A 21,711-nucleotide genomic window follows, 5' to 3' on the forward strand; every position below is an offset into this window, starting at 1 on the left:
TAAGTTAACACAGTGTATGTTTCTGTATACACAGAACCCTCCACACTTATTAGTACCCCTGGTAAAGATGAATACAAGGGGTATAACAAATCATCTTTTTATGGTTTCAGAATGAAAACAATGAGGAAAGAAAAGCACATTTATTCTGAGAATAAAGAAATCCTCATGACAATATAAATATTTTTGAAAAAACACGTGCCACAATTGTTATATGTTGTTTTGTCTTTCCGTCTGGATGAGGGTATTTCTAGAAACAATGTTAAATGTATGGAGGACGCAAAGGTCTTTGAATACGCAAAGGAAAAGTATCGTTTTCAAAACATTTAGTTCTCGCATGGGTGAATTCAGTAATCATATATGATACAGATCATCCCCCCTCGGCATAGATTAGTAGACATCCCACCTTATTGTTCTGCCCCTCAGCTGTGTTTTATTATTGTAATTATCCAGACTAATTATCCAGTCTTGCTGTGACATACATGTACACTCACTCTCATATAGTCACAGGTGCCATTACTGAGGTTTCTCCATCCACTGTTAATGACTAGAGAACTAGAGTTTGGGAGCATGTTCCATGAGAAAGTGAGAAAGTTATAGCTGTGTTGGTCTTCAGTAAGAATTTCTGTTCCCAAACAGTCAGCTCACAGCTCAGCTGATGCAATGGCAGAGCAAGTTACAAGTTCTATTACATATTGCTCAATGGAGGGCCTAGATGTTCTGTATTAAATTACAAACATATTATATAGATCATTAAATGCTGTGCTCAGGATCTGACCTTTAGGCAGTACAACTCCGTGATATACAGTGCAGAATATGAACACCAGGGGGAGCTCTTCTCAAAGTCTGTGAAGTGCTGGTTAGTCATGTTCCTGATCATCTTGACTGCACCCAGTATGTGTGTGTCAGTCAGTCAGTCAGTCACAACAGGGCTGCGTGATCCTACTTGCCCAGCCTGACTGCAGCTAGTGAAAGGTAGAGCATTGGTAACCACTGGCAGGCTGTGGAAGTCTAGGAGAGGGAAGGCTAGTGCTAGGCTAGTTCTGGAAGGCTATTGGGCTCATATAAATATATACACACACATGAAGGGGGCAAACTGGGTGGTTATGTAAGGCTTGGCTGATATCCAGTCTCCCCAGTGGTTTGGCTGTGTGTGTGCATGTGTCAGTGTGTTTGTGCCTGTGATTGTGTACGCTTATGTGTGTGTGTTGGTTTGTGTTCATGCCTGTATCTCTTTCCTGTATTATCCTCATACTTTCCCTCTGTTTTCTGCTCTGTTATCTCATTCTCCCAGTACTCTCTCTCTCTGTGTCTCTCTTTCACTCTCTCTCCTTTCTCTTAAGTTAGCTAACTTCGATCCACATGTTTATATTTCTTCGCTGCTCCACCCAGTGTGTTCCCTTTGCATGTTCCTTCTCTCTTTTTCCTCCCTCTTCTCTGTCCCTCCATCTTTGGTCCCTCCCTTCTTTTCTCTGTTGAAAGGGTGTGGTTTGGGGCTTGTGTGTGTGTGTGTGTCTATGTGTGTGTTATGTTTTTGGTTGCTGTGCTGTACTGCTGGGATTCCTATGGCATGAGTGTGTTGGACACACCCTACCATAGAGTGTGCCCACCTCGATTTGTCTGCCTGTCTTTCTTGTTTTCTGTTTTCTCCTCACTCATTCACAGCATTTCTTCACTCTCATGTACTGTATTAGCCTCCACTCACTCACTTTCTCTCTCTCTCTCTCACACACACATACACACACACACACACATTTCACGTCAGTATGTTAGCTCTAGCCTAGCCACCACCCCTATACCCGAACTTCCCTTGTCATGTGGAAAGACTCAGCTCATGTTTATTTTCCTGGCTAGCATTGAAAAGGGGTGGGTTTTTCCCTTGCAGCAGCCAATCAGCTCACACTGCAGCATAGCTCAATGGACCGCAGTGCACAGTAAGGAGCACAGGTCCCTCCCTCCTGTCCATCTCCACTTCAGGGGAGGAGTCTCCGTGCAGCTTTCATGACTTCTTTCTCCAGAGTGTGAGTGTGTATGTGTGTGTGTGTGTGTGTGTATGTGGGTGTATATGAGACAGATACACCCTGTCGCTCAACATTGTCAGTAGAGGGATTTTTAGGTGGCTGTTCTTCAGGTGTGGATGGTTATCGCTTAGGCAGAAACCAATAAAGACAGGACACACACTTTTTGCCTCTATGGTACGTACCCATTTTGTGGTTTCCTCTTCAGAGCGGTTTATGTGCTGGCAGAGTGGTTGCGTGAGAGTGTGTGGAAAGTATGATGGCCTCAAACTTGATGACTGTCGCTGATGATGATTGTAATGACTTCATTATGGCTCAAGCTCTGATATGAAGCTACTGATTCAGAAAAAAACATCCTTTTAATGGTTTTACATACACAGACAATGTGTGTATACGTGTACAATGTGTGTGTATAAGTATATGTGCGCATTTATGCTTGTTCATACATAGAATCTATCTGCTACTGTAAAGCTAATAGCTCCTAGCTCCATAGCTTCTGTAACTGTGTGTGTGTGTGTGTGTGTGTGTGTGTGTGTGTGTGTGTGTGTGTATTACAAATAGATGCTTCTCTACTGGGACACAGAAGTTTTTTTACCTGTAGATACACATTCCTGGCATGTTTCCAGCAGCTCGAAACCTGCAGTCTTTCCAGTCTGTAGCTGAGCTGTGATCAGTCTGACAGTTCCGGCGTGAAGCCGTGCTGTTACACAGTCTTACAAGTTTTGTGGCATTTAAACAGAAGGATTAGAGAGGAGATTAAGTGCATCTAACTTGTATGCTAATGCAGAAATTAAAGTGATCAGGTTAAATACACTGGAAAGGGTCCTTAGAAGACCTTATTTAAAAGGCATTCCTGAAACCACTAATATAGCTCACTGCTCGAGTTGGCAGCTGAGGCCCTGACTAGACGTATATCCTGTGGAGGTTCAGTACTGCAGCCTGCAGAGGTGGAGCCCAGTATCCTCCAAAGACAGTCTTATGTGGCAATGTGCAAGACTTAAGGAAAGCACCTGTGAGTCTGTGAGGAAGGACACTTCAGTGAACAAGTCAGATAAGTTTGGGCCTGAGAGAATATCATGCATGTTATCACAGGTGTCTATTTGGATATTGTATTACTGAGGTGGAGAAATATGGACTGGCACCATTGCTGGTGCAGGCTTTTATGTTTCAATGCATGGGTGTTGAAAGCATGAAGGAGCCAACAAATTCATTATTCACTAACTACACTGGCTTGTTTGAAGCTCTATTGAGAAGTTACTCCTTGCAATGTTGAATATTGGGAAGTACACTGAATGTAAAAAATCAGGCCATATGTATTTCTAGTTATGGTTATGGCGTATTGCAGTCTGGTATATCAAGCGATAGCAGTTAGTTTTTCCTGGTGTTATCAGTGCCATATGTTTGAGCCATCACATGGTCCGCCTGGTCCTACCCCTTACAAAAAATAACTGCAGTTGCGGCAGTTTTCCTGAAGTACAATCATAGACTGTATAAAATAGAGTACAATGCAGTACAGTGCAGTTTCATGTCCAGAATACTGCATTTCTGCAGTAAAGTCCAGTACAATACTTTTCATGCCCAAAATACTACTCCAAACACTGAAAAAAGGCAGTTTTGATGCGTGAAAAACTAGTTGTTTTTTGTAAGGGACATCTACAGACACTACAGCTAACCCTGGTCTGTGAGCAGGTTTGACCATTACAGGTTTGACCACTGAGGACTATATGCCCAGTTGTCATTCTGTTATTTAATCTTTGCTGAATATATTTTAAAGAGAGGCCTTGTCAACCTTCACATTGACTCTCTGGTTAACTTCTTTAGCAGATTTAAACATTTCCTGAGTAGTCGAGTTCATGTATAGTCGGGTGAGTCAGGTGGTATCACTTCTACTTGTACTTTCTGCTTAAGGCAACAGTGAAATTAGAATAATCAGAATAACAGATGAAGGTGTTTTGGTGTGTGTGCCTAGAGGCTGTCTGAGTTGCCCCTGATGTCATCTTCCTGTCAACCCTTGTGCCCTTGTTGCTAAGATACAATCAAAATATTCCTCTTAACACACTCATATTAATATGTCACATTATAAGCCACATTGGTGTGATGTGGAGGCATGACATCTCCCCTGACAAGGCTGTGTTGGCATTGTGATGACACAACCCAAGTTGTCAAGTATAGCCAATTATGAAAGTGAGACTTCTCCCAAAGCAAGTACTTTTGCTTGAATACATCCCATGGGTTTGCCAATCACAGACAACCTTTTACTCAAGATGCTAACGATAAGTGTGACTTTCACAATAGGTGCTGGCTCCTTGGTGCTCACAGTTGTTGGTGTACATTTTTGGACCAATGTCTGGTGGCCATTAAACCTAACAGTCTTATGTCACAGAGTCTTGTTTTTGCCAGGATCAGACTTTTTAGCCGAGTTAGCCGTTATTGTTGTACTTAGCAGCTAGCAGAATAGTAGAACTGTCTGAGCTTCAGCAGCAAGGCTGTGTTAGCATCAAGCCTTTTAGCACCAGCATTCCTCTGCCACAGAGAAGAAAATGGTTTGAAGGGTGGGACACTGCATTAGTCATACCAACTTTGGGGGCGGGAGGATGAGAGAGAGAGGAACAGAGGGAGGAAGAGAGGGAGGAAGAGATTGACTAGTGTGTGTGTGATTCTTTTGAAAGTGTGTTTTTAAGGGAACAGGCTTTTCAACATAGTGTCCTCAGCTAAGCGGAGCTTTGCAGCCTGTACAAACATTTTAACACAAAACACACACACACACACACACACAGCCACAGCCACAACCACACCAACACCCACACCCACACCCACACCAACACACACACAGCAACACAACCACATAAATCTTGTTTGTGGAAGCGCTTGCTTCTGATGGGTGGCCCCGCCTGCTGTTTGACCTCACTGTCCATTTTGTACATAAGAATGCATCAAGAGCATTCCTGTTGTTTGTGTTTGTGCATGTGCTCTGAGCTTACCACCGCATAAACACACCGTTTAGGTTGTGTGGGTATGTCCATCTGCACGTCTGTCTGCTGCCATGGCTAGAGCAGAGGAGTGTGGGAAGGGCCAGGGTGAGAAACAGGTTTTTGTGGACCTGTTGGGAATGATCTGGCTTCAGCTCTTAGACAAAAACCTGATCCAAACATAAGCTCTGGGTCAATATTTGTCTGTTCGATATCAGATACCTGATTGACTGAATACAGCACAGAGGTCAGTCATTCATTTTTATTAGTGGACTTTGAATAGGCCTACATTGTAGCTGAATATATCCCAGTGACTCTACTCCTTATAAAACAAATGCAATTCTGAACCCTAAAAGGTTCTTTGATGTATTTCTTTCTACTCGCTGATAAATAAAACAAGCTTCCAGTGTGAACCCTTTTACGCCACAAAAGGTTACTTATTCACCTGACTACCAAATCCACCAAATCTACACTCCATACATTGACTCTCGTATTGACTCCCTCTAGGTTGAGCATATGGCAGGTCCATGGCCAACAGGGGTTTGGTTGCTGAGTACGTGGCAGCACTGGGCTCTGAAGCGGCCTACTGGCGTCTATTTGCGGTGATCACGTTTGCCAGCTCATACTTGTTGGTCGGAGTTCCTCCGTGGGTCATAGGCACGGCTATCGGGGTCACGTTCACTTTAAAGCTGTGACTGTTTGTCTAAATATTGGCAGCCAATATCTTCCAGTGTGCATGAGTTTATATTTGTATGTATGTGTACAACTGATATCCATGCAGTATGATACGGACCCTCCCTACCCCTTTCACTGGCTGTCAGTTGACTGTCCACCTCTGTTTTGAGAGAGGGTTGCCCAACGTCATTCATTAATCCTGTGTTTTTGTAAGTTCAGGCATGTGGTACCTGCCCAGTATTCTTTTCTCAATCTGTGTGTGCACACCCATTGTTCAGTGTTTCAGACTAACATAGCACACTCCTCTGCCCCACTTTATAGGCACTGGTGTATTTTATTTGTAAGAGGTAATGCACCAGCCAGTATTTTGACTGCAGTCACAGTTTCTCACCAGAGAAATGAGAACAGGCCAAACCTCCTGGGCTGCTTTGGGTTTCAGTATCTCGGCCCTCCAGGATGTAAACAATTAATTAAGTAACATACAATACTCACTCAACAAATGAATACAAACAATATTTTTGTTGTTTAGTTCAACTCCAGATGTGTAGACCCCTTTATACTGAAAAAAAATAAAGCTTGTTTGTTTTTCCCCCTGAGTTATTTTTATTAATTGATTCCATATTTGCTGATACGGCATGTCACTTGGCAGCAGATGCTCTTGGTTAATCAATAGAAAGCACACAGGAGTCTCAATCAATGCAGGAGTAGAGCTTAGCTTTCAGGCTTGGAGTTTGCTGACATGGGGAAACTAATAGAGGATGAGTTCTTACTCTAAACCATTGTTTTCTAAAGAATCTTTGATGAAACAAGGAGATTGCCTTGGAATCTTAAAGGTCAAAGTTCATTGCTGTGGAGACCTCTGAGAATGTAAAGAATGCCTCACCTTTTGAGTCTGTTCCATCAACAGTCACATTAGTAGTTGGGCTACAGTTTCTGAATCTGAACTGGTGCCAGTTTTGGCTTGGGAGTCGGAGTGCATGATCAATTAACTGAATCTGTGACTGTGATCTGATCTCATATACATGTAGAAAAGATAGTCTTGACTCTGGGCATTATTAAGACTGTTTTACTGTAGCTGGATATGTTTTACAGCCGGACAAATAATTTCACAAAACAGCCTTTTCACTTTACATTGGTAAACATATAAATTATGCACCAGGGTGATGTCAAGGTTGGGGTCAGCGAGTGATAGTCCCAAAAGAATGTCTTTCTTCACATCTTCAAAATCTAGAAGTTGCTGCTAGTTCCCTTATGTGTCAACAACAGTAGAAGCGATGAACTTTCACCAGGCAGGGCGGGTCAGATAGATTATGCCATGGGAGAAGGGAAAACTAGAGGATTAGCAGCAGGAAGTCCTGGAAGCATTTTGGGGTTACACATTGCTTTTATGCCTCCAGGTGAGGTGTTTCCTTTATTAGTCATGAGCGTCAACCCAGAGGCTGTTAGTTCTGTAACCTCTGTATCAGCTCGAAAGACTTGTTAGCTTGTGTGAGTGTGGCTTTTGTCAGAGCAGCTGAAACATCCACGCCCACAGCTCTGGCACACCTGGAGGGAGCGGTGGATGACCCACCCAGCTTACCTCAGAGGTGTAGGGCTTAGGTCACCAAATAGGGAGCAGAGGGGCCTACAGCTGCGAGTGCATGCATGCTTGCGTGCGTGTGTGTGTGCCTGAGTGCATGCATGCCTGCATCTGTCTCTATCAAATAGCAAATGTTACCTTGAGAGATGTTTCTCACCACCAATTCTTTTAGGGTATATCTGGCCCTGTGTCTGATTTATGTAATTAAGAGAATTACTCCCTAATTCTCACTAGCAGTCATGTCATTCCTACAGCAACAGCAGCTGTAGCAGAGAGAGCTTTAAAACAATAGGAAGTGGCATTAACTAAACACTTCCTCTGCTTGTTTGAGTGTCAACCTGATAGCATGGCTAAGATCAGCTGCTCAGTATAGCTGGTTACAGCGTCAATGCTTTGGACTCAAAATAGCCCAAATCCTCCCTTTGAAGTGGAGGAAGTCCTCTGACACTAATACCAGAGAGTTAATAGTGATTACATTGTGTGTGTGTGTGTGTGTGTGTGTGTGTGTGTGTGTGCGAGTGTGTGTGTGAGAGAGAGAGAGAGAGAGCGCTTTGTATGTCCGTATGTTCATGTGTAAAATAGACCCAACTTATTTACAGGGAGGGACAAGAGTGTTTGATTATAAGAACCAGAGCTTTATTCACTGATATTAGTATATTGCATAAAGCAAATGATGAAACCACGATACATTCGTCAACAGACTTCTATAGAACTACGCCACAATATCAGGAGAAATTCTGTAGAAAGGGAATCCGCCTCATCGTCTTAGTCAGCAGGGAGCAGGAATTTGCATGGAGAACAAGTGTGCCAACCTCCCTCATGCTCTGTCTACTGATACTCAGAAGCGGATGGATGATCTCAGTCATGACTTGCCATGTTAATCATCATATGCTTTCACTCATAATCTGAAGCAAAATCTCAGTCAGCGATGAACAAATGATTGTATTTTTTAAGTCCCAGTTGTGAAGCCTACCTGGTTGGTCAGTTCAGACACTCAGGCAAAACCTGGTGATCATGAGGTATTCAGAACCGGCAGAACAGGTCAGATCAGCAAGAAAAAAAGAGACACTTCAACATGAAAAACCCTTTCTTGCTCTTTCCTGTGTCTCCCTCTCTCAGAGCAGGTGCACTAAGGCCCCATAAACCTAGCAGGCTGGAAACAGCAGCTTAGATAAGATGTCAGTGTTGCATGAGCAATGGATATATTTTCATCTTCTCACTGATATGAATAATAACCATGTGACATGATCACACTGGATGCTAAAAAGGTGTGTATTGTTTTTTTGTGTGTGTGTGTGTGTGTGTGTGTGTGTGTGTGGACAGGTTTGGGCAGGAGAGGGTGTGGTTATATTCACATATGTACACACTGGAGCACTTGCAAAACTACACTCTAAAAATAATACACTTACTCAACTTAAAAAATTGGAGGTAACAATTTGCATGGATCTTTTAAGTAATTTCAACTCAAGCCGTTTTTTTTGAGTAAATATTGTGAGACTTATATAGTTAGAACAACTGAATTATATTATATGATCAAATTAATATAATTAAGTTGGTTCAACTTAATTGCTTTTAGAGGGACAAATCAGGTTGATTGTGCTAAACTAATTGAGTTCTTCTCACTATAAAGTCTCACAATATTTACTCAAAAAACAACAGTTGAAATGACTTAAAAAAATTAAGGTAACAATTTGCATGGATCTTTTTTAAGTTATAGTAACTTACTTCACTTCTGTCTGAATAAAAGCACACAGCAATTTAAATTTTCTGAAAGCATTGTTTATTTTTTTAAAGCAATGGCAACTGGTCCAGTTGTGCAATGAATGAATGTAGAGAGCTCCGTCTGAATTAGTCATTTATCTGTATAAAGAAAGGCACAATGTTAAAATTTACCTCAAGATTAAACAACAAAATGAACAAAATCTACATGGTTTGCAGGGATTGACACATAATATTTCTCAAACTTCAAAATAAATAAATGTTGGCCTACCTATTAGGCCTATGTTCAGGATTAAACTAAGAATGTCAAATGGCCCACAAACCTTCATAAATAGTGACAATGTTAGCTTAACTAGGGCCGACCAAATATGATCCTCAAACGCGTGCAGTGTTAGAACTAGCAATGCTAAAATGTTAGTCACGGAATACAGCTGCCACGGTGAAATTTGAAGACACCAGACAGCTAAATTTACCTTTACTAACTCAAATGATCAAAGGGCAGGCTGCAGGTAACTTTGAAGGCGCCAGCTACCAAAGTCATCTTTTCAAATGGTTTAATTACGGTGCAAGCAGCAGCTAGTTTGGAAGACACGATAGCTACTGTCTGTAGATAGCTAAAATCCATCTTTTCAAATATTCAAATTAGCAAAGGGCAAGCTGTAGCGTTAATTTCATTTGAGTGTCCGTGACAAAGATTTTGATGCACTGTGTGCCCGTTGTTTGATAGCTGTTGCTTTTAAAACAAACACAAAAATAGTAGGCTAGACTACTTTCGCATTACCTGTGATGTTCGATGCAGGCTACAGGATCCTGTGCCATAATTTCTGTTACTTCAGGGCGTGGTCTGGAAGGTCCTGAGCGTTCAATCGTGTTATTAGCTTTATAAGTTTGGTCACGAGATTTACAAGTTTCAGGAACTTAATACTATTGTTAGGTGAAAGCAAGACTGTGTGTTGAAAATCCATATATGAATAAGTTGAGACAGCTTTCTTTCTTTTTCAGTATTACAAACTCCTTAAAATAAATTGTCAACTCACCTATACATGTACAAGTAGCAAACTTAATTTTTTTATGCCGAAAATGTTCTTCATTTAAGTTTTATCTACTAACCTCTGAATCATTTTTTAGAGTGTATTTTCTAGTTTCAGAATTAAATATAGTGGCTCTGTATCATCCCTGACTTTACACACCAACAAACACACACACACACACACACACACACACACACACACACACACACACACACACACACACACACACACATACACACACAAATGCATTGCTTATATTTTCAATTTCCACCCTGTTCCCCTTTAAGCCCTGGTGGGGGAGTCCCTGTTATTCTGTGCACACATAACAAAATAGTGAGTCACAGTGCCTGGCAGACGACTCAGCAGTAGAAACACAAGTTGCTAGAGAGTTATAGTGTGTGATCAGTCGCTATTCTGGTTGGAAGAGGTCATTGCTGCTGTTGTGCTCGATCATATGATCAGAACTGCTGGTTGCTTCCACTGCTCCGCTGCTCTGACACACACACACACACACACACACACACACACACACACCACACACACAAACACACACACACACACACACACACACACACACACCATATAAACACAAACACATGGCATCTCAGTCATTAGAGTTTTCTGAGCTGAGTTCTTGCCCTTGCAGTTAATATTTCATCCATAAGAGCAGACTTTTATGCAGCCCAAGCAGTCGCCGAGTATCAAAGCCATGGAGAATACCAGAGACATTATCAGTGATGGTGTAGATTTCAGCTCTGTCTGTTGGCTGTTAGCCTACATCTTGTCATGTTGATTTGTTTTGTTGATCCCATCCCATTTAAATGTGTTTCTTTATTTAGCCATGTCTTTTCTACATAATGACGTATGTGTATGTGAGATTTAAATTAATCTCTCTCTCTCTTTCTCTCTCTGCAGTCTCAGACCAAACCGGCCACCGCAATCCCAGCAGCACAGGTTGCTGTGAAGCCTGCGCAGTATGAGGTATGTGCCCTCCTCTGTCCATTGCTCCACTGTGTACACTTCTCCCATCTCTCTCTCTCTCTTTCTCTCTCTCTCTCTCTCCCTCTCTCTCTCTCCATGTCTTCCTGTTTCCACCCCCATTGTCTGTGTTAGGCCTGCCTATTTGCTAGGGAGATTTCCACCCTCCATTCTGGCTTCCGTCAGTGAAGTTCCAGGTTTTAGTCGAAGAAGATGGCTCGAGTTGTTCATGTCTAAGTGAAACTTACATCTGTGTTTTTTTGTATGTGTGTGAATGTGTGCTTGACTTGACATATATTGGTGTGTGTGTTTGTTTTGAGTGTGAGTGTGAGTGTGTGTGTTTGTGTGTGTGTGTGTGGCGCTTGCGCCCATATTCATGTGCGTTGCATGCATGGGCGTGTGCTTTGTTATGTTTTTTAAAAGCCTCCTGGACGACCTGTGAGGTTTAATCACAGCCAAAAAGAAAACGTTGTGCTTCCTGCCATTCAGCCACAGGCCTGGCCATACCCCTACCCCTCCTGCCCCATACCCCTCCTGCCTCTGGTCCTCCTGCCCCTCCTGTCCCTTACCCCTCCTGCCCCATACCCCTCCTGCCCCTGGCCCTCCTGTCCCATACAGTACCCCTCCTGCCCCATACCTCTGCAAAATTCTGAATCAGTTGGAGCTGATGGAGTAGCTTATTAGTCAAGTCAAGTCAAGTCAAGTTTATTTATATAGCACATTTCATACACAGAGGTCATTCAATGTGCTTTACATAAACAAAACCAAACAATAACAACAAATAAAAGCATAGAAGGGCAATATAGTCAAAGAATAGTTAAAAGGTAAAGATCATAATGAAAAGAAAACATAAAACACAAGGTAAAATCATTTAAAAATAAAGAATAATTAGTAAGCAAAAACAAAGGCAAAAGCAGTAAAAAAAGTAATAACAGACAAAGTAGAATAATTATCAAGGCAGATTCAGAATTTGTAACTCGGCACAGTTAGCAGAAAGCATCTGAGAACAGTTTGGTCTTAAGTCTAGATTTAAAACTGGCTACAGTTGGGGCCTTTTTAATGTCATCCGAAAGTTGGTTCCACAGCTGAGCCGCATAGCAGCTTAGGGATTCCAGACAAGATGGAATTACAGTAGTCAAGGCAGGATGTCACATACGCAAGGACTTCTGCACTCTGCTGGGTGAGCGCTGGGCGAAGCCGTGCAATGTTCCTTAGATGGAAAAAGGCACTTCGAGACATACTGTTTATGTGTGCACTAAATGAAAGTGTATTGTCCAGTATGACACCAAGGCTCTTGACCTGGTTGGAGTAAGGGATGGTGCTGCCATCTACAAAGGGTGAAAGGTTCCATCTTAGCAAGAGCTGATTTGGAGCCAACCACTAGCAGCTCAGTCTTACTGCTATTCAGCTTCAGGTAGTTTTGTGTCATCCACAAGTTTATGTCATGGAGACAGGCAGTAATTGCAGCTGGCGAAAGAGTGGCAGTGGGTTTTGTAGATAAGTAGAAATTGAACACCATGTTGCCTGAGGATAGTAGATAATAATCAACAGAGGGCCCACCACAGACCCCTGGGGGACCCCTCTTGTCACAGCACTACTCTCAGACTTGCAACTCATTTGTACATACTGTCCTACCAAAGACTTTCTAATGAGGAGATACAGCACTCAAAAAATCCTCCATAGTAATGCATGGGGTTAGTTTGTAACGCCAATATGGCAGTTGTCTACACATATCACAACCCCCTTCGGCAAAAGCGTCGACATGTGAATACATTGAGCCAATCATGTGGTGTGTTGTAAAATACATTGAGCCAATCATGTGGTGTGCTGTGAAGACATCGTGCCAATCATCTATTGTGATCTCGCTGCTGGAGCAAGATTGGTGTCGTGAAGCCTTACGCACATCTTGAATTTAGTCCACGATAAGTCGAGCAACGAGTAAGAATGAACTGGTATGATAAGGGATCAGATTCAAAAAATAATTCATTGGAAATGCATGCATTTCCACTGAATTATAAGGGATCAGATTCAAAAATAATTCATTGGAAATGCATGGATTCCAGTTTCTTCAGAAACTGGAATCCATGCATTTCCACTGAATTATTTTGGAATCTGATCCTTATCATACCAGTTCATTCTTACTCGTTGCTCGACTTATCGTGACTAAATTCAAGATGGCTGCAAACACTAAACTTATTGAAGATACTGTCTGTATAAATCGTCTTGTAAGTAAACCACCAGTGCTTTTTCAAAGTTCTCAATGTCTCGTTTTAAATGTCAGGGCCCTCGGAAGTCTACCAATGAAGTGTGGAGATACATTGAGCCTCGTAAATGGGTGTAAAACAGTGATTTATTTGCATGGCTAGCCCGATGTCAAGCACCACTATTGAAAAGCTGTTGGTAGCATCGGCTAACTAAGCCAGATTTTGGAGTGCAGGGGACAAGCCGAGATGGACTATGAGACATACATTCACACTCGGTATCATGTTTCAATACACTTTAGGTCAATATCACACCGGAATTCTCCTTTAACTTTTTTTTTACTCAAGTAACGGATGGGATTTTGATGTAGGCGAAGTACAATACTTCACTCAAAAATGTAATGAAGTAAAATTTAAAATACCGATTTAATAAACTACTTAAAAAATACAAAATAGGCTACACAGAAAAACTACTCAATACAGTAACGTGAGTAAATGTATTTCGTTACTTTCCACTTGAGTATTAGTAGCAGTATGTCTACTGGGAACTATTGCGTTTTTTCATGTGACGTATTCTAGGTTCTATAGCTTTGTTTACATCCAGCTGGTAGGCAAGGGACAAGTTGAACCCATTGAACATCGTTGTCTGCAGCTGCCTCTCAGTAGGCTACATCTCTGTATTTCAGCAATGTCAACATTTCAGGCATCAATAAAGGTGATGATGAAACGTTATCCCATTGTTCAATATTTGATAGCCTGTCACAGGAGCGTTGTTTAGCTAAAATCGCCCTGATTTGGTGCATTGATCTGTATCGATAACGTTATGGGAGAACCTGCATGTAGCCTAATGGTAGCCTAACTTTTTCTCTGTTCAAAACTTCGGTTTACGAAGACAATAGCCTTTCTTAGAAGCTGGGAAATTTGACCAGAAAGGAACATGTCTTCCTTCTGAAAGCTGACACAAAATCAAACAATATTTGATCATTTAACTTCAACTGAACAGCGACAGGTCTTGGTAGGCAGTAGACTCAGCAGGCGTTAAAGCGGTAGCCTATGTTATAGCCAGAGTCAGTCAGCATCATGTAACATTAATGGCGTTAGTCATGAATCCTGTAACATATTATATCATATAACAGCGATGGCTTATTCGAAGACGATCTGCATGGATATATAACCACCCAGAAAAACTCAGAATGTGAGTGATAAAGTTCATTAATTGTATGAAACTTTTTATTAGTTATCCATTGCAGCATAAGCCTATATTAGGCTGTTATGCTAGCTCAGCCTTTAAATATGTTGTTATTTTGGTCATGTGGACTTGATTAAGCGAATAAAGATAATTCATAAACTGCTTATTTCTTACATGACTGAAGCAGTAGCCTAGGTTCAACAGTGGTGTTTGAGGTTGCTGTGTTAAGTTGTTGTGTGTGATCGTTAAACAATTAGGATCAAATCAGTTTATTTTGACATACGGGAGTTAGCCTGACCTGTAACGTTAGCCTATAGCACATAAGCCTATTCTGTTTTCATTTATTAGCATTTGTTGTGATTATATAATCAAATGACACTCATGATAACTTGAAATAGAAGGACAGAAGATAGGTGATTGATGTCCACAAGCCACGAATTTCCACGAGACAAATTAGAACAAACTGTTCGGTAAAAATAATCTTGCCATGTTTAAAATGCTGCACTTTTCCCCTTCATAGCCTATCTCTGGCAATTCATTTTTGGATGACTGTAGATAGTAGTATTTTTAGCCTACGTCTTAAGTAGACAGTAGGCTACACCATTAGAGCTATCTTGAGAATTAAAGACTTCACAGCTGCTAATGATCATCCTCCACAACCACAAGGATAGGTAGGCTAAGCGGTTCATTAAGCCTTTTGCTTCTTATTGTAAAACCAACTGTTAGGGCCTACACAAGTGGTCGGCATCGGTCAATATTTGATATTAACATTTCAATTTTGAAGCTATTTGTAACTATGTGTAGCCTATGCAACCCGACTGTTGTAGGCTTGCCTACCACTCTCTGCAGTTCCTTGCCTACCATTCTTGCCTACCACTCTAGTTGTAAACAAACGGTCACATGACATTATGACGTAGGTGCAAAACCTTAATAGTGGCAGGTAGGTGTCTGGATGCACCCGTTGTCACCCCTCCCATGGTCCACCTCGTCTTTGATTGACACACAGATGATTGACTGCATGGACAGTGTTCTGTGCTATGCCAATGAGGTTTGTCCTTATAGTTTTCCTGTGATTTAGTCAGACCTTTAATGGCGGTGACAGAAACACAGTAGATGTGTTCACTCGTGTAGTGAGGGAGAGACAAGAGAGAAGATATATGAGTGGGGGAAGGGATGCTAGCAGTCCAGATAAAAGTTTCCTTGTGCCAGAATGAAATGTGTTTGTGTGTGTTCTTGTAATGTTTGTCAGGTCCAATAGAGAGAGCGTTTGTTCAGTAACTTTGTGTGTGTGTGTATCTGTGTGTGTGTGTGTGTGTGTATCTGTGTGTGTGTCTGTGTGTGTGTGTGTGTGGTAAATCTTTGCTGGCTCAGAGTGGATGAAAGGACATGTTCTCCCAAGAGCAAATGTTTGACTCATCAAGTTTTGCTGTAACCGTGGTGATGTACGGTGTTTGTCTGGGCACTTCCATGGCGATGCTACAATTCCTTGATGTTGGCCCACCAGTGCATATTCTCTCCTCTGTGGCAAGAAGTCATGACAACAGCCACCTTAAAGTAGTGTGGTATTAGTGAATCTGATTTAGTGGCACCAGATTGGCCAGACTTTCAGCATTCTGAAGAGTGGCGAGCCTGCCCCCCAGAGCCAGGGCGTTGTGTTTCCACATAAACAGGATAATAAAAATCTGCTTTGAGAGAAGAAAGGAGTGGCATACCATTACATCTGCAGTATTCAGTGAATAGTTGGCCACTCACAAAGATCACACAGAATGTATCATTAAAATAGGAAACAAATGACAAAAACTTGCATTCAGTCATTCCAAAGATACTTTAGTTTTATATTTTAACTTTAGTTTATATTTTAGTTTAGCTTCAGTATCAACTATCTCTGGTTATGCTACATTTCCTATGCTTTACTTATCTAACTAGCTGTCTAAGGCATTTGTGAAAACTGCTTTCATAGCACTTACTGTGTCAGAGGTGCTTCACAGGCTCTTGTTTGTTTTGCTCATGAGTCAGACTGCATGAGAGCATCTACTGACCTCACTTTTATTAGTGTCATATTCCATGTCTTCCACAACGAGCTCAGTATCAGCATACTGTTAGAAATGTGGGGACATCATTATTGTGTTACTATATTTATATGGCAGCAGAAAGTAGCTGAAGGAGGGGATATTGCTTCCAGGCATAGACTGGGGCTTACTGAAAGTCCTTGGCAGACACCCCCCCCCCCATCCTCAGTGGCATGTGTGATTCCCTCGTTACAGAATGCCCCTGCCTCCACCCCGAAGCCTACGGGCACCCAGGCGGGCACAAAGGCAGCAGGTGGCGCGACTGTTATGGCCCCTGCCTCAGGAGGAGCCAGTGCAGCAGGTGGCGCTACCACGCACAAAGGCTCACCCAAATCCACCACAGAGGTACAGACGCTTACCCGCTGCTGGACTGCCCAGGCTCTCTGTGCCTTTGAGGCCTCTCGGCTTTCATCTTCATTCCCCAATCGTGGCGCTCTCACTTCATCCTGTGCAGCATGGGTGTTATCATTCATCCCTTTCATGCTTCCTTACTGCCCCCCTCCACCCTCCCTCTCTCCAGCTGACCTGAGCTGTGTGGTCCCTCTGAGGTCTGCTTCTTCTCCACGGGGAAGAATCCTGCTGGAGCTTTTTTTTTTTCTTTGTTGCTTTCACTCCTTGCTTGATTGGTGGTTCCTCCCACATCAACGCGCCTCTTCAAAGTGTCATTTGTTTCTTGTCAAACAGAAGACAGCCTATCTTCCTAAAACCTCCCTCTGTCTGCTGCGGTGATCATTCTGGGTCTTAAGCGACTCCTGGTGGTGCTTTTCTTTACGCCTGTGGTCAGTGGACGGACTTGTTCATTTTAAGTTAGGACCCACAGCTTCTCTACGTGTCTCCTGCCAGGCATTTCTCTGTGCTATTGTTGGGTATTGCCACGTCCATCCGCATGTGAATATTGACTGTTTTCAGTAGTGTTAATTTTGTCACCTATTTTTAATTTAGTCTTAGTCTTAGTCTTGTGACGAAATGTCCTTTTTAGTCTTTGTCATATTTAGTCATTCAAATATCATTTTTGTTAGTCAAGTTTTAGTTGACTAAAAGTCTCGTCATTTTAGTCTAGTTTTAGTCAAAAATAAAACTAAAAGTATCTTAGTCTTAGTCAGTTTTAGTCAACACATTTTAGTCTTTTTTTCATAACAAATTATTTCTGATTACCATTTGAGTCAAATAGTGTTTCACACATCTCAATTTTCCAACAATATTGTGTGTCCACAGGGCTACTCGTCTGTTATAATTACTCATTCTGATTTTTTGTCAGTCAGTATGTTTACATGCACAGGTAAGTCGAGCTACAGTTATAGCTCGGCTGGGATTTGACCATAGACAGTAAAAGATTTGACTGGACCACTGTCATATTAAGTAGACCAGTGTTTCTCAAAGTGTGGTCCGGGGGATCACTGGTGGTCCATAAAGGTATCCCAAGTAGTCCGCGAAAGCAGGCGTGGTAAAATATAATATAGATGAGTTGTTTGCAATATTGAACCAACTTGTATGTAAAACAGTTCTACAACTAAGATATGCCAGTTTAAATCATACAGTATGAATCCACACAATAAGCAAAGTACAAAGATAATAAGCAAGGTGGCCTATTGTGTAGACTAATTATAGGCTACTGTTGAAGTAGGTCTAATCTTTTTTTTTTTTTTTTTAGGGTTAGTTAAGTGGTCCTGAAACTGAAAAGGTTTGAGAAACACTGTCATAGGCCAAAGTATTAATGTTTTACTCCACCTCGCTAGATGGCGATATGCGCCCAAACACAACACATTCCCCAAACAGACTCTCCGTCTTAGCCATAGCTAACTTGCTAGCAAACTTTCCATATTAGCTTACTTGCTAGCAAACTTTGCATCATCAGTCTAACTAGTTAAATAGTTGACATTACATGATGAACATTTTCGTATATGGACATTCTGGGGATGTTAATTTGTATGAGAGAAGCTTCAACTTCTGGGTATGTAGCATTGTGGCATAAAGCTTAGGTAGTTAGCTTGCTAACTCTGGCAGAAATCTCCAGTGTTCTTGTTCCATGTAGTTTAGTGTTGCAGCCACAGGGTTGCAGCAACAGCACGTAGACTAGCCTACAGGAAAGCTGCGTATGAACTCATTTGAATATTTTGAAAACGTAACAGCTAGATATTCTGTCTTTCTCATTTTGTAGACCTAAAATGAAGAGAGATTTTATCTTAGTTTTATTTCATGCAAAACATTTTAGTCTAGTCTTTTTTTCGTCAACAATAATGCATCTTAAGATAGTCTTAGTCAGTGTTTCAGGACATTACTGCCGTCTCGTCATCGTCTCGTCTTAGTCATGAAAAAAAAGGTTGTTGACGAACATATTTCCTCTCGTCTCGTCTGACGAAATTAACACTAGTTTTCAGGACTGTTGTCTTCATCCATAAGATGAAGCATTTATGTCTCCCAGTCCACACATGCCCCTCTCCCATAAGGGCTCCCCAAAAGATGCCCCCAAGGTAGACTCTCCTCATGACCTTCAAGCTCCACTAGTGTCTGCTGATAATCAGTATCATACAGTGTTGATCTTATGTATGATTAATTATGTCTCACTGTAATCCGAGTGTTATGTTTGGGTTTTGTGTCTTTGTTTGGGTTTGTGTGCTATTGTGTACTTTTCCTTCCCTGCTCAGTGTCTGGGGTAAGTTCAGTGAGTCATTGTTTTGGTTCACATGCTTCTGTGTGTATATGTGCGTGCTTGCATGTGTGTGTGTGTGTGTGTGTGTATCTGCGCCACATTCGTTCATGTGTGTATTCATGCCTTGCCTTTTATTCATAGACCAGCACTCCCGCCAAAGTAGCCCCCAGCCCCACAGCGACCACAAAATCCAAGACGACCCCAGCTCAAGAGACTCTCAAGGTAGAGGTCACACTGCAAAAGGGGGACAAGAGAAGATAGAAAATCTGTCTTCCTTGTTACCTGTTCATCTCTTCTCTGTCATTCTCTTGCTCTTTGGCTTCTGCACGTGTGCTGTCTGCAGCAGCAGGGTTTCCTTCATGCTTCACCCTAGGAGCTCTGCTTCAGCTTCATCTTCCTCCTCATCCTCATCCTCACTCTCACCTCCTCCACCTTCCTTCTGATCCTCCTGACAATCACTAAGGTGCTGAAATGATTTGGGTGTTTGGGTGATTCTTTGATTTCATTGGGTGCGGTTCTGTTCCTTTCTGCCCACTTCTTCATCCATGTTCTTCATTCTTTGGATGTCCCCCCTTGTCATTCTCATGGGCTGCACGTCGCCATCACTTTGGCCTCATGAACAGTATCAAGTGAATGTACCCAAAAGAGGTCTGATGGCCTGTGTCCATGTGTGCTGTGCATTGTAGAGGACACCCATCACTTCGAGCACGTCCCAGTCAGCTAAGGCAGATGCCTCTGCAGCAGCCAAGCCTGCTGCTAAGGGTGGTGTGTCTGCGGACACTAAGGGTGCCAAGCCATCAGACACTAAGGTATCCTCCTCATCACTCAAACAGGATTGTGGGAACACTTTTTTGTTCCTTATTGTCTTCTGCTATCCTTTATTGTCATTTTGTTGATTTGTGTGCCTCTGTTGAAAAGCATTATTATTCTTGATGGTAAATGGCTTGGTTAGGACTGTATTATAATGACAGTTTAAGCTCTGTTATCATCAGTGGGGAAACTTTTTGAACAATGTTGCTTGGCGACCACATAACCGGTTCCATGTCTTCTGATTGGTTGATCATAATAATTTACCTACAGATATTTTGCCTGCTGATGAATAAAAAAAAAATATCAATGGGAATGTACCTGAACAATAATTCTCAGGAACATGGCCCACCACCATTGCTCAAAAAGTTACTTTGTGTATCATTAGCTTAAAGACCACTTTGTAGAATAGTAGAAGGGGGTCACTTGCGCTTCAGTTTATAGAAATTTTGCAGGTTAACAACCACATTTAATTAGTGTGAATCGAAATGAAGCAAGAAGTGCATTTCTAAAGATGGATATATTTAAATGCACTACATTTACAGTCATTTTGAAAACAGAGTTTATGAACGTTCTGGTCATGCTGTGGTTCCTATGACCTTTATTTTATTTGAGGTGACACTCAGGCTAAAGATTGCTTTTGTAGAATATCTGATTTATGTATGTGTGGAGTTCTTCTTCTGTTATTCTTGTGCTTCTGACTTGTTATGTTCATATTTATGGTGCTATATGACTACCATTATGGAGGACACCTATAGCTAAGTCATGGCCATGTTCCTTATGTGTGTTGTACTCTTTCCTCAGGTACAGAGGGAGGTAGGCCCTCCGAAAGCCCACGCCAGTGCTCCGGTAAGCATTCCATCTCTCATTCACTGTCTGCTTGTGTGTGTCTCACAGGATGCTGATTTCTGCAAGTTTGTGTTTCTCTTCTGTTGAATGTTGTGTGGCCACTGCCAGTACTGTATATTAACCGCTCAGTTGTTGGAGTGTGTCTGTGTGTATGTATACGTCTGGTATTGTGTTGATATTTGTGTGTTTGATTTTGTGTGTAGGCTGTTGATATTGATCCCTTAGATGCCCTGGCCGGCACGTTGCCCTCAGAGTCTTTGGGGCCCACAGCTCCCGTATATACAGGGCCAGAAGTCAAAGAGGTAGATGTGTGTGTGTGTGTGTGTGTGTGTGTGTGTGTGTGTGTGTGTGTGTGTGTGTGTGTGTGTGTGTGTGTGTGTTTGGGGGGTTAATGTGTACAGTTGTGTGATAACTTATCACTGTTTGTTTGTAAGTGTAGTGTTTGTAAATAGTGTAGTTAAGTCATATCCACATTTGGATTTACAGCATTTTACTGATATGGCATCTAATTTCTAATTGCATGTTATGTGGTTTGTGTGTGTGTGTGTGTGTGTGTGTGTCAGCCTGGAATGACATCAGAGAAGGGTGTATTATGTGGGGAGAGAGATGACACACTTCCACCTGGCTACAGAAAGGAGGACCTGGTCAGTGGCAGCACTCATCCATCTTCTCCTCCCTCCTTCCCTTCTTCAATCTCTTTTTCCAGCCATGAAGTTCATGCTCTTGTCTTTCCTTTCTCTCCTCTCATCCTTGATAGCGTTCTTCTCCTGGTGACGTTCTCAGTCCTCCACTGCTTTTTGTCTTGAGGTTCACCATGTAGTGAAATCAAAGTCAGTCATTTGTCCAAAGCATACTTCAAGGACTAATGCTGTTAGCTAAATTCCTTGCTTGACTGCTAGACGGGTTGTACAGGTTAACATGAAGTCAGGTAAACAGTAATTTACAGTGTGTGTGTGTGTGTGTGTGTGTGTGTGTGTGTG

At 42.0% G+C, this 21,711-nt stretch overlaps 1 protein-coding gene across 15 annotated transcripts in view; it reads left to right on the plus strand.

Annotated features, from left to right (window-relative positions):
* cast (calpastatin) overlaps positions 1-21,711 on the plus strand; it is a 61,133-nt gene that overhangs the window by 14,665 nt on the left and 24,757 nt on the right. For 5 of the 15 annotated variants that reach the window (XM_048259042.1, XM_048259039.1, XM_048259040.1 and 2 more), the window contains 7 exons: positions 10,904-10,969; positions 16,621-16,770; positions 19,217-19,297; positions 19,762-19,884; positions 20,687-20,731; positions 20,935-21,033; positions 21,295-21,375. In XM_048259042.1, coding sequence (XP_048114999.1) covers positions 10,904-10,969; positions 16,621-16,770; positions 19,217-19,297; positions 19,762-19,884; positions 20,687-20,731; positions 20,935-21,033; positions 21,295-21,375 — 645 coding nt within the window. Of the gene's footprint in view, positions 1-2,027; positions 2,193-10,903; positions 10,970-16,620; positions 16,771-19,216; positions 19,298-19,761; positions 19,885-20,686; positions 20,732-20,934; positions 21,034-21,294; positions 21,376-21,711 lie in introns of those variants that run through there. The other 10 variants (XM_048259044.1, XM_048259047.1, XM_048259049.1 and 7 more) reach the window with 7 other exon arrangements.

Source organism: Alosa alosa, chromosome 12 (assembly GCF_017589495.1).
Source record: "Alosa alosa isolate M-15738 ecotype Scorff River chromosome 12, AALO_Geno_1.1, whole genome shotgun sequence".
In the NCBI taxonomy this organism is placed as follows: Eukaryota; Metazoa; Chordata; class Actinopteri; order Clupeiformes; family Clupeidae; genus Alosa; species Alosa alosa.